This window comes from Aspergillus fumigatus, chromosome 1 (genome assembly GCF_000002655.1).
Source record: "Aspergillus fumigatus Af293 chromosome 1, whole genome shotgun sequence".
Taxonomy (NCBI): Eukaryota; Fungi; Ascomycota; class Eurotiomycetes; order Eurotiales; family Aspergillaceae; genus Aspergillus; species Aspergillus fumigatus.
The window spans coordinates 598,536-610,669 of record NC_007194.1 but is presented as its reverse complement, the minus strand read 5'-3'; the positions used below and the strand labels follow the sequence as shown (position 1 = coordinate 610,669).

At 49.4% G+C, this 12,134-nt stretch overlaps 5 protein-coding genes across 5 annotated transcripts; 3 read left to right on the top strand and 2 right to left on the bottom strand.

Moving 5' to 3' along the window:
- Positions 1 to 34: 34 nt before the first annotated feature.
- On the bottom strand, positions 35 to 1,776 carry AFUA_1G02060 (putative pachytene checkpoint component Pch2; the record flags this gene model as incomplete). Its single annotated transcript, XM_744863.2, has 8 exons — positions 35 to 181; positions 242 to 538; positions 590 to 941; positions 990 to 1,086; positions 1,143 to 1,198; positions 1,253 to 1,511; positions 1,558 to 1,633; positions 1,693 to 1,776. 8 exons carry the CDS (start codon positions 1,774 to 1,776, stop codon positions 35 to 37), a joined length of 1,368 nt encoding a protein of 455 aa, XP_749956.2.
- Positions 1,777 to 2,406: 630 nt separating this feature from the next.
- Positions 2,407 to 5,850, top strand: AFUA_1G02050 (exocyst complex component Sec10 family protein). Its single transcript, XM_744862.3, has 3 exons — positions 2,407 to 2,833; positions 2,909 to 5,186; positions 5,244 to 5,850. Exons 1-3 carry the CDS (start codon positions 2,722 to 2,724, stop codon positions 5,512 to 5,514), a joined length of 2,661 nt encoding a protein of 886 aa, XP_749955.2. The 5' UTR covers positions 2,407 to 2,721; the 3' UTR covers positions 5,515 to 5,850.
- Positions 5,851 to 6,234: 384 nt separating this feature from the next.
- AFUA_1G02040 (putative extracellular SCP domain protein Pry1) lies at positions 6,235 to 7,083 on the top strand (the record flags this gene model as incomplete). The annotated part of the gene is made up of 2 exons (XM_744861.1): positions 6,235 to 6,519; positions 6,580 to 7,083. The coding sequence occupies 2 exons, from the start codon at positions 6,235 to 6,237 to the stop codon at positions 7,081 to 7,083; spliced, it is 789 nt and encodes a 262-aa protein (XP_749954.1).
- A 323-nt stretch (positions 7,084 to 7,406) lies between these two features.
- On the bottom strand, positions 7,407 to 10,177 carry EifCb (translation initiation factor eIF3 core subunit b; the record flags this gene model as incomplete). The annotated part of the gene is made up of 4 exons (XM_744860.2): positions 9,759 to 10,177; positions 9,487 to 9,679; positions 7,897 to 9,424; positions 7,407 to 7,835 (listed from the first exon to the last, which is right to left on the bottom strand). Exons 1-4 carry the CDS (start codon positions 9,829 to 9,831, stop codon positions 7,407 to 7,409), a joined length of 2,223 nt encoding a protein of 740 aa, XP_749953.1. The 5' UTR covers positions 9,832 to 10,177.
- On the top strand, positions 10,178 to 12,129 carry AFUA_1G02020 (SWIB/MDM2 domain protein). Its single transcript, XM_744859.3, has 6 exons — positions 10,178 to 10,316; positions 10,397 to 10,621; positions 10,694 to 10,830; positions 10,932 to 11,402; positions 11,456 to 11,509; positions 11,578 to 12,129. The coding sequence occupies exons 2-6, from the start codon at positions 10,615 to 10,617 to the stop codon at positions 11,761 to 11,763; spliced, it is 855 nt and encodes a 284-aa protein (XP_749952.3). The 5' UTR covers positions 10,178 to 10,316; positions 10,397 to 10,614; the 3' UTR covers positions 11,764 to 12,129.
- The last annotated feature ends 5 nt before the right edge of the window (positions 12,130 to 12,134 follow it).

Here is a 12,134-nt window from a genome sequence, read left to right as displayed (position 1 = left end):
TGCCGTACGGAGTAGTATGGAAGTGTGCGGTTCGTCACATGGCCTCAGTCTTGGCCTGGATCTCCGACGTTATGCACCTTCGCAATGCTTGAAGCGCGGCTCGAATATCACATTGGCTGCTGCTGCAATGAAGCACCAAAGATAGAGCGGGCAATCTTCTTATAGTACGGCCGCTCAGCCCCTATGAAATGTGTTATTAGGCACCTGCCGTGATGTCTTCAACTCGGGATCTGTTGCTCACCACACTGGCGGAAGCGGCATCCGCTAGCTGCTTGGGTATGGCGTTCGGGAAGATCTGATAGTTGAGAAGCATTTCTTCAAACATTGGTAGCATCAGGAACCTTGCAGGCTGCTCCACATATTGCAAGGCCGTCTGTGGATCTTCCGGTTTGACTTGAAAAACGTCAAACGAGGCGCCCTCGATAATGCCTCGCCAGCTTAGTTCTTCCAGGCATTCTTTGTAGATCCCATAAATGGTTTTATTTGATAAATGAGGTACGAACTGCTTGATATCGACGCGATCGAGGAAGGCCTGGTCCTGGACGCTCTTCAGTAAATCCCTCGACAGGGCTTTGCTTGATACACTTACCAAGGCTGTCACCAAATTGCTTGTACAGATCACGATCACATTGTGATGGTGCTTCAGCCTGTCAAGTCCTGTGAGCAAGGCATTTACTGCTCGAACAGCATCAAACGGCTCTTTGCTACTCAAAGCGCGTTCCCTTCGGGCTGCCAGCGTTTCGATTTCGTCTACAAACACGCAGACAAAAGAATCTTCCTCCTCTTCAAGTAGTAGCTCAATGCTCTCGAACGCTTTGCTGACCAATTTACCACTTTCACCGAAATACTTGCTTCCGAGAGAGTGAGCGTTGATCTCAACCAGCTTACTCTGTGGGTAATGCTTTCCGAGGCGTATGGCAAGCTTCTGGGACAGGCCACGGCTGATCCTGTCAGTTAACGATCATAACTTGATTCTCTATTTGACGTACCACAGACTCGTTTTCCCTGTTCCCGGGGGACCCCAAAGGAGGATTAGCCTATTCCAATTGATCGTCCATTTATCAAGCTTCCGAGCAGAGAAGGACACTATGAGACAGTTACATGACGTTCCTAATAATGCAGTATCAGTGAAGATTACCCACCCATTCGAGTTATGGCGCGGAGCAGTGTTGACTGTAGAGGTTGGTCGTACTGCAGACTGCTCATATTCGTTAGTTTGTTGCCTATGCTGCATGAAAAGAAAATCACATACGACTCCCAAAGCCCATCCAATTCCGTGCTTGGTAATATCAGTACTTTGGTCGTTCCGAGATCTTCCACATTATCCACTAACTCCTCGTCGTGCAAGATATGGTGGCTTCTCTCTTGATCAAGGTGTGTGCGAAGTTGATAGGCTTGGACATCTAGCTGGACGTTTTGAAGACGGTATGCTCCGGACTCAAGATCACCCCCGGTACACTCAGTGATGAGTATCGACTCTAGTGCCTGTGCATGTGGCTCCTTCAGACCCTCTACGCTGGTATCAGACGCTGTTGCTTTTTCTTGCTCTAGACATACCGAAGGATTTTATCTCCTGCCCCAGGGATAGGACAACGAAATTGTCAATCAACCACTGTGTGATCTCATCCCTAATCTGTATTACTCTGACTTAGAACCTCGACAAGTTGATGAGAAGTACGGGAAGTGAAGTACCAGATCTGTGCGGACAATGATGCCGTCTCTGTTGCTCTTGACGCGGGCTTCCACATGGAGAACCGGCTGTTGAAGGAGTTTCATCGAGGATAGATTATAGAAGACAAACAGGAGCACTCATTCCTTGTTGGCAGAAGATGAGGTACTCTCTAACCTGTAACTTCTAGCTGATGGGGCAGCCAAAATAGCTGTCTGCCTTTCGAGGAAAGATGACATGGGCGACAGAGTGGAATAGCGAGTGCTAAGCAGGATTGCGTACGATCCCCAAGAGCCAGGTGCAGTACAGACCGTCCTGACACAGCTCATAGTACACCTGCTTGCCGAGTGTATCTATAGCATCTACGAGATACTTTGAAATTCATTCTATATTTACTTCTTAGAAACTTACAGGCGGATCCTTTCTGATCGATGCCAGATTTTCCATGTATGATCTTGCAGGGTTCTAGGGTACTCTCTTCGGACTTCATCTACAGTGCTGGAATAGCTCTGATGTTGTAAAATATATCTTCCCTCCATCCTCGGAAGCCAAGATGAGCCTTGTCAGAGTTTCAGTGAAAAGGCTGGTCACTGGATTGCCATATCGCCTAAACTTTCTGTTCTTAGCCAGAGATAGTTATCGTCAGAGGAGGTTGTGTACGGTGGCATCATTCTGGTAACTTCCTGGGTATTGTTGGTTGGGGCGGCACCGATCTGTCGTGTGGATTTTCCGGGGAACTCGACAGGTGAACTTATAGTGGCCAAGGCCACAGGGTCCTTTGGCAGCCAGCCTTCAGCCGCAAACACATATTATCGATCAGCACCACGGTCCATTCTGTTGGACCTTGGGGGATTTAATTAACAATGTCTGCATGTGTGTTTGAATAGGTAGCCTCTCTGCTCAACATTGGATCTCTTCCATACCCATCCTGCCACCGCAGTATTTCGCTAGCAGCTCAACAGCACTGGGTGACTCCGCGCCCCCGAGCTTTCAAAGCTATCATCGGGACGTCTCAAAATCTTTACTCCCGATGTTTAACCCGAGACAACAAGATGGCGAACGCGAGGAATGGGCCGAAAGCTGGCGGGAAACCGCGCAGAGACGTCCTGGCTTCACTCAAGATGGCCTCAATGGAGGAGATCTCCCGGGCTGCCCTTCCAGCAGGTATGCTGAACTGATCAAGTGGCCCATGTTGCCGGTAGTATATCTAGTTATACTAACAAATTTGACCACCTTCAGAGATCATGTCCTCCATTCTCGATTACCTTTCGCCTGCCGATCTGATCCGTGCAGCGCGGTCTTCGAAACTCCTGCGCGAAATGGCCTACGATGATACAAGATGGGTGCAAAAACTGAAACGCATGGGATGCTGGAATGAGTCTGAAGCTCGGAAACATATTGAAGAGACTTTTGGGACGATCGCGAGTGTGGAGTCTGTCGAGCAGCAACAGGTTGCGGAGCAAATCGGACAACCATTTAGTGAACAAGGCCCAGCGATCAGTTTGAATACAATATCGGATGGATTTGATCAGATTAAACTCTCCACCTCTGTTCCTTCCGAAGAGGTTCACGAGCTGGAGAAGGACCCTGTATTGGGCGCATTAAAGCAAGTGAGATCAGTGCGTGGAGAAGCACGCGTTGAGTATGGAAAGGTCCATGCTGCATTGGCGCCGTTCTACGACGACATCGTTACATCTGGGCCCTCCCCAGATAATCTACTATTCAGGAAATATCCGGACCCTGAGCATCAAGCGCAAATCCTATCTCAATTGCGGCTATTCGCTAAGTGCGATACAACCGAAGGTTGGCGGGAAAGGAACGCGCGCCTACAATCTGCCATATCAATGTTCGAAACAGCTGCTATGAAAGAATTTAGACAAGGTTACGAGAGTGAAGATATTGACGGCGCGATGCGCAGATACGCTCATATTCTCTTCACTCTGAATGGCGGAGATTCCGCTATAGAATTCTTCGTCAACCATAACCACTTGATAGCTCAGAAATCTGATTTGGGCAGGGTAGCGGACTGTATTGACGGCTTGAACCAACGGGTCAAACTCGAACATACCCAGGCGTTCTTCACCAGGCTGAGTGTGGCTTACAATGAGGAAGTCTCGATAATCAACCGCGCCTTTCCCCCCAGCATGACTGTTGGACCAACTTTTGTTGAAAAGGTTGCACAAGACGTGCTATATCCGTTCTTGACCGCTATCTTCGACGAGTTGCATCGTTCAAATGTTGAGTCATATCTTATCGCCGTCTCGGGGACATTTGCGCAGTGTCTGAACTTGTCTGAAGCACTTTTACCAATCCAGAACACAACCGACACGCTTGACGAGTTTTTGCGCCATATCGTGGCGAAAGTATACGAGCCTCACATTGACTTGTACCTTGCAGAAGAGCTCGACCACTTCCGGAAAAAGTCTGCAGCTGTAGTGGATGAGTGGGATAGGCAACTGTCAGAGCAGGCTGCTTCGACTGAATCATTTCTGATGTCCAATGTCAATCGACAGGCTGACAAGCGTGACTTTTTGACTTCGTTTAAAAAAGTGATTATGGCGCCTGTCAACATTCTCCCCAGCTTTTCGAGCTCCAAGTCAAGCGAAACGAAATCCGATCATGAGTCCATCGGTAGCGAACCGTCCTCGGCGCTCAAGAGCCCGAACAGGTTTTCCACTATTGCATCCCCTGCTCTTACCCCTACGGTTGAGGCCCCTCCTACCACAGAACTTGCAGCTAAGGCGGCCGTCATGAAATCAAAGTTGGAGGGCATCCGGTCTCTGTTTAGTATCGAAATCGCTCTTAGCCTAATTCACTCGGCCAAGTCCAGCCTCGACCGTGCCGCCCAATTTGTGAAGATAGGAGGTGAGACTGGAGCGGCGGCCAAACAGCAATGTGAGGCAATTTTCGTTTCGCTCTTACGAATTTTGGGACATCAGCACCTTATTGTTGGTTTCAACAAAGCAGTCGACCATCTATCCAACTATAGACCTCGTGAACAAGGCGAGCGCGACCAAGCAGGGGTTGAGCCTCTAGTTACCTTCTTGGAGCTCGTGAATGTTGGTGACCTTATATTGCAAATGATGGATGTCTTCTACGAGCAAGAGCTTGTTGGGGCCAAGATCACCGATCGCAATGATTTTCTCGATCCTGCCGTGAAGGAAAAGAAGAAATTCGAGCAGATCCTGGACGAACGTGTCGCTGCCGGATTGAACAAAGGTATCGATGTCCTCATGGAGGAAGTAGATTATATCCTCGCGACCAGACAGCAGGCTACTGACTTCAACCCCGATGCCTCTACGGATCCATACCGAAAGACCATGGATGTAGCTGTCAGTGAGGCGGCCGCGGCTGTGGTTGACGTCGTTTCGTCACATACACAGATGTTGGTAGGGAGCACCGACAAGAGCACGCTAGATGTCTTCAACCAGGAGGTCGGTTTAAGACTTTTCACAGCGTTGTGTAAGCATTTGAAGCGTCAGAGGATCAGCATCGAAGGGTCCTTGAAGCTTATAAGGTGAGACTACCCAGGTTATTTATAGGTCGTGCTTGCTCTTTATTGACTGTATACTAGCGATATGAACCACTACTTTAAGTTCATCCAAAGCTTAAAGAACAACGATCTTCTCCTTTACTTCAAAGCCTTCCGGGAACTAGCACAGATCTATCTGATCGATTCATCTGACGCTAAGGAACTGGCGACTATCATTGCTGATGCGGATCGGTTCTACGGTATATGGAGGGTTGAAGAAGTCTACGAGTTCGCTGAACGACGAGCGGACTGGTTTCAGGTGAAACGTGACGTGGAACGCGCTATGTACGGGATTGGGTGTAACATTATGTGATTATTCAGTATGACTAGTATATATGATGATATCGGATAGACAGGCTAGAATACCCACTAGGTTATACAGTCATCATCAATCAACGGATGGGACGGATGGTAATTATCCACCTTGGAAAGAAGGAGCTTGAATTGATACGACCGCCTGCAACTTAAAACTTTAGGTTTGTTCTGAGGAACTCAATCTTCAAATACTAGCATCATCCAGAAGGCATCTCTGGAGAAGTTGAACTTGTCTTGATTTGATGCCGACTTCCACCAGTCGAACTGACGTCAATGAGCGGCTGTTGATACATAGCGCAACCGGTCTCAGCCACACACTTCCACCACTGCACGCTGGCTTATTTTCATCCTATAAAAAGAAGATGCTGCCTGGAGACAGACATCCTGGGTAAAACATCATGTTTCTCACTGTGTCTCGCCGTAGTGTACTGGAGTTATTGTTGTTTGAATACACGTCTTGTCTCTGAGCCATCCAGTACACTTTCCGACTCTTCTCTCGCCGTACAGAATCACAGATAAACATGGACCACAGAAATTAATTATCTGGCTTTGCATTTGTCTCATTTCAATTGTCATATACTTGCTCGCTGATGCGACATGAGCAGAGCACAGCACTTGTACTGAATCTGTGTCTCGCACCGATAACTGTCAAATATCCCCAAAGAAGAGCAGATGAATCCAAAGACGACGTACAAAAATCAATCGAAGACTCAACAAAATGATCCCTACCACCTATCTGCTGCTCGCTGTCTCCATCTTTCTGTGGCTCCAACTACTCCCCAGTATACACGCGAGCAACACAGCCGGAACCACGGTCATAGTCACAGTAACACCCACAATCCCCCATCCAGCTTCCTACACTTCCCTCGAGATATTCAAAGATACAGTTCTCTCAACCAGTAACGCCTATCGCCGAGAGCACAACGCAAGCCACCTAACCTGGAACGAGACATTAACAAAATACGCCAAACGCTGGGCAGAGGGATGTAAATGGAAGCACTCAGTGAGCCACGCTCTCCTTATCCGATAGCAAGTACATGTAGCAACCGAACTAATAAACAAGGGTGGTCCATACGGCGAGAACCTCGCCTTTGGCTACCAGGATCCGGCAGCCGCCGTCGCGGCCTGGGGCGACGAGGGCCAGAAATACGATTACAAGTTACCGACAGGATTCAGCGAGGAAACGGGGCACTTCACGCAGTTGGTGTGGAGGGCGACGAGGGAAGTCGGATGCGCGGCGTTCAATTGCGGGTATCAAAATGGGAATGATGCGAAAAACAAAGAGGGTCGGTATACGAGGGCGCAGGGCTGGTATGTGGTGTGTGAGTACTCGCCTGCGGGGAACGTGGTTGGAAACCAAAATGCTTTCTTCAGGGTGAATGTGCAGCCGACGAGTACATATTCTGGGCCGGAGACGGCGGGTTCTGCCACTGGGACCAGTGCGAGTGCGAGTGGGAGCGCGACGGCTACGGCGACCAGTGGTGTTGAGGAATTGTATGATGGGCGGTTGAGAGACCAGTATCAGAATGCTTTTGTTGGGCTCATAGTTTTTATAAATTTAGTATGATAGTGAAGATGTGAAACCTATATCTATGTACGGCTCTGCAAAGATCCGCTGGCTCATGCATTTGTCATCTCTCGTACTACCAACATCGCGTACATAAATTCCCAGCTGGAGGAGATAGCACTTATATCTATTCACTTTTTGAACGTTCCAGACCCTCCTGGACTGAAACCAAGCCAAATTTATCGTGGGGAGAGGCTTAAGGCGGAGAGAAAAACAGAAATCCCGATATGTTGGGAGAGAAATTGGCGAAGATGTCGACAGAGAAGAGTGAAAAGAAAAAGGGTAGATAGAGGACAGCATTAGAGACGAAAAAAGAACACCAATTAACCGATAACCTCCTCGCTTTCCTCGATGATCTCTTCGACAATCTCCTCCACAACAGTCTCGCCTTGCTCTTGTGTGGTTGCAGCGGCGTCCTTGGCCAACTTGGGGTCGTCGGCCTCCTCGGGGAGACCGTAAGCGTCTTTCTCTTCGGCAAGGAGCTCCTTCTCCCGGCGGATCCAGGCAATCCACTCGTTGAGAACCCGCTTGCGCTTCTCGACAACGGCTGTATTGGCAATATCGACGGCGTATCTGTCCTCCTCGTCGAACTCCTTGGAGTATTCTCGAAGGTTCTTGCGCACTTGTTTCTGCTCCTCCTTGCTGAGAAGAGTGGGTGGGCGAGGGCGCCAGAGGAATTGCTTGAACTTGTCTGTGGGGTTTTCGGAGAGGGTCTGACCAGCGAAAGTGTGCAGGTTCCAGCCGTTTTCCAACTAAAAAGTAAGTTAGCAATGCTAAAAATATCGATAAAAAAGATGGCAAAAGGCTTCTTACCTGGTGTGTCCACACGCTGGCACTGCTGACGACATAACGACCGGTAGGATCCCAGTCGATATCCGTCACACCGTAGTGTTCAGTGGTCTTCATCAATTGAAGGTTGGCGGCAAAGTCCTTCTCGGCTTCGGGCTTCTCTCCCTCAAAGTCCATGTCCCAGAAGTCCATGTCAAAGCTGGTCTGGGAGTGAACGGTAGCAACGACAACGAAGCGACCCTTAGGCGACCAGTAGATCGCGTTGCTGTTCTTCTTCTCGATGGTGCGGATAAGCTTGAAGTTACCGATTGCTCCGCCCTTCTTCTCAGGGGCAAAGAACGACACGGCGGTCTTGGGTGCGACAGCAGCACCAGCGACAGCCTCGCCGGTTGTGATGAGAACGAACCGATTGCCATTGGGCTCCCAAGCGAAATTGATCACAGTATCCTTAAGACTGTCAACAACCTCAACAGGAACACCCTTCTCGCGTACCCGGAAAATCTCGAGGTTGGTGGCCATAGACTTCTTCGATTTCGAGTGTCGATCCACCTTCACGCAGACATACAAACCCTGGGACTGCCAGTGAAGCTTGACGTCGGAAACATTGAACAAATTACGTGTTCGTACAATTTCCTTTGATGGCACGCTCATCATGGCGACTCTAGCGGGGCTGCTGCCGATTTCAGGAGTCCAGAAGCAGAGCAACTGTTCGTATTGTTTGACGCCCTCCCGAGTCACAGTTGCGGGTGACCACTCAAAGTCCATGACGCCGTCAATCTTCACCGATGTCTTTCCGAGCAAGTTCATTCGTGGAAGCTCGTAGATCGAAATGGACTGGTGTTGTAGCATGCGAGCGACGTATTTTTCATCGGCGGACCACTTGAATGCAGGCCACTGCACCTTCTTCTTGGGCTCGGCGTCTCCCGCAGGACCAGCAGTGAGATCGTGAGAGACGAAGGAACGTAGAGGCTTTCCAGTCGCAATATCCCACACGATAATGTTCTTCCCTTCCTCCTCGTAAGTCAAAATAGACTGGCCCTCTTCAACCTGAATGGGGCGCGCGGACCAGGTCGTCAGATAGCTCTCACCGGGCGAGAACTCGATGAGCTGGACGAAAGGATGGGGGAATTGCTTCTGTTTCGAGAAAGCGGGACCACCCCAGAGCTGAACACCTTGAGGATGAACGGATGCGAGGTAAGTCCCCTTGGGAGACCACTGGACAAAAAGCTGCGTCCAGTGCGCACGGTCGACGACATTCTCGGGCGGATGGTTCTTGTTGTTCCAGAAAACGCCAACCTTGTCTCCACGGTAAAGGGCAAACTGATCACGCGCGTTGGGGTCCGCAAGCCACGAGCGGAGATGCTCCTTCTCCTTGAAAGGCTCGATGGCGGGGGGCTTGTACTCTTCGTCAATGCGCCCTTCGCGACCGTAGCGTTCGATATCCATTAATTTGTTCACGAGAAGGGTGTGCTTTTTGTCAAGGGGAGTGCCGTGCAGCTGCTTGACTGCGGCGACAGCTTGTTCGGGGGTCTCGAACTCGACGAATGCATATCTGTAAGAAGTAAAAGGTCAATTACCCGAACTGGAACTCCGTGTTCTTCCACCTTTACATACCCTTCGGACATGTTCTTGTCGTTAAGAGGCATAAAGACCGCATCTTCAGACGTGTGGCCCACCGTGTTGAGTTTCCTCAACAAGAACTTGATGAGCTTTTGTCTGCTTTCCTCGGGCACAACCGGGAGTCCATCGATCACAACGAATGTATCCAAACCCTCTTCGAGCTTCACTTCATATTGCGCCTTGAGATCTAATGTCGGAGAAAGAGCCGTGTTAGCCATGAGGGGCAACAAAGCGAGCAAACGTCCACCCAAAACAGTCGCACTCACCAGAGAAGTCAATCTCCTCCTCCTCCTCTTCGTGGAGGTCCTGCTCAGACAAAGTATCAAAACTGGGCGCCATGGCTGTTCGTGACCGGGGGGACGGTGGAGCGAAGGCGATGGGGAGGTGGGAATATCGAGGATGAGGTCTTGTCTAATTTTCTGCTGGTCAATCCCGTTTAGGCTGGCCTTCGATTTTAGGGCAAAAAGAGCAAATCCCAAGCGCAGCCGCTTCTGTGTGCGCTGTGCTGACTCAGCACCTTTTTCATGAGTCACGTGCACGCTTACCTCATCTTTAACCCCAGCTGGGCTCAGGCTGGGCGTTCATCCATGATTTCCTCATTCGGCATAGTTCTAGACCGTGGTGGTATTTGATACATGTATTTTCGTAAGGTACATACATCGATGGGTGAGGGAAGTATGGTAAACTGGTAACTACCCTAAGATTCGTCAATACTCCACGCTTCCCTAAGGTACTGCCACTACTATTACTGGGAAAGAGCAACAACACCGACGCATCATCCCGGACTTCTTTGCTACTGCAGGTTGAATACCCTGTTTGTTGTGGTGCGAACTGTCTTCATCCTGTCTTTGTTTCTAAATGACTTATATGCGTCTTCTCATCCGTCCTGTCTCCCTAAATATAGGTACCTATCTACGTCTCTTATGCCCCGCCGATCTTAAGCGCCAAGTGAGTGACCGCTAAGATCTGGACGAGCGCAACTATCACCATCGCGATACCCATAGGTCTCACTCCACTCTCATCAACACTTTACTTGTGATCTGTAGCGATTTCTCCAACGTCAATTTGAACTTCTCCAGCTCTGCATCTGTGGAAAATAAGAAATTGAAGCTCTTGGACGACATGTCGCGTACGATCACCATTCTGTATTTTGTATAAGCTCCGAACTCGGTATTTACTGACATCATGCCTTGCGCGATAGTATCCCCCGACGTTGAGGCCCGATACACAGAGGTCATAGATTCAATTCTTGCAAAGAGCGACTTGAATACCATTTCCGAGAAGCGCATTCGCAAAGGCCTTCAGGAAGTGGTTGGCTATGATCTCACTCCTCAGAAGGTCCGTAACGCCGTTCTCGACTCTTGTCGCAAATCGTTCCTCTCAATATCAGACCACCCTAGGCACTGCAGAGTTTCCGCTAACGCGCGTTGTTATCACAGGCTGCGATTAAGCAGCTTATCATGAAAAGGTTCGATATATTTGCGGAACAAAGCGGCATTGGAGGGTCTTCTGATGCGGCTGCATCATCGACCGCCCCTACTTCCAACGGTCAACTACAGAACCATGATTCAGTAACACCTGCAGAGCCCTCACCTCCTGCTCCGTCCTCGTCCCCTCAGAAGCGTCAAGCGGAGAGCGACGACCAGTCCGATCCACCAAGAAAGACCCCCCCGGCAAAGAAGAAGAAGCCGGACCACGATATCGACGCAGATGCCCTCTATGCTGCCAAATTGCAAGCAGAGGAGAACATGCGGGCTCGACCGACTAGAGGTGCCAGTGCTCGTAGGTCAGCACCAGTGAAGAAGAAGGCGAAGGCCAAAACCTCCAAGAAAGTCAAAGCGGAGGACGATTCGGATCTTGACTCTGGTTCTGAAACAAAGAAGGAAGTGAACCGATCTGGCGGTTTTCACGTGAGTTTCCAGCACTTTCTCTAGAATGCAAGTCTCGACTGACAACTAGACAGAAACCGTTGAACCTGTCTCCAGCGCTTTCAGCACTGCTGGACGGCGAGACTACGGTACGCTATTCCTCACACAGCGATCCTGCTTTATCTGATACCTGGCACTTCTACTAATCATTAAGCAGCTTTCCCGTCCTCAAACGGTAAAGAGACTCTGGCAATATATTCGTGAACACAATTTACAAGATCCAAACGACCGACGTCATATTCGTTGCGACGACGCCATGCGCGCTGTTTTCAAACAAGATCGCATACACATGTTCACGATGACCAAGATCCTCAATCAGAATCTGTACAGCCCGGACGAATAGTCATTCATTTATACGACCGATACACGACGATATTTTCCGCTTCAACTGCAGCCTGGCCATTGCTACCCATCACCAGCATACTGAGCATTTGTTTTCTTTTCATATCCTGCTTCTTTATCTCTCCACCATATCGCATTGGATTCCAGGCGCTACCGTTCAATTTCAATTTTTATACTTACTCTCATTGGCGATTTGACTGCCCATGCTCGTTTTCATATGTTTCTCCAGGGGGAGTTGGCACTGCCTCCGCAACACAGTACTTGACGGAGGATGTCTGTTAGAAATTGATAGTCGATGGCTTTCTATAGCTTCATAGGACGAATCATCATGAGTCATTCAATATTTGTTTTCCGTATCTGTCCGTCAATCAA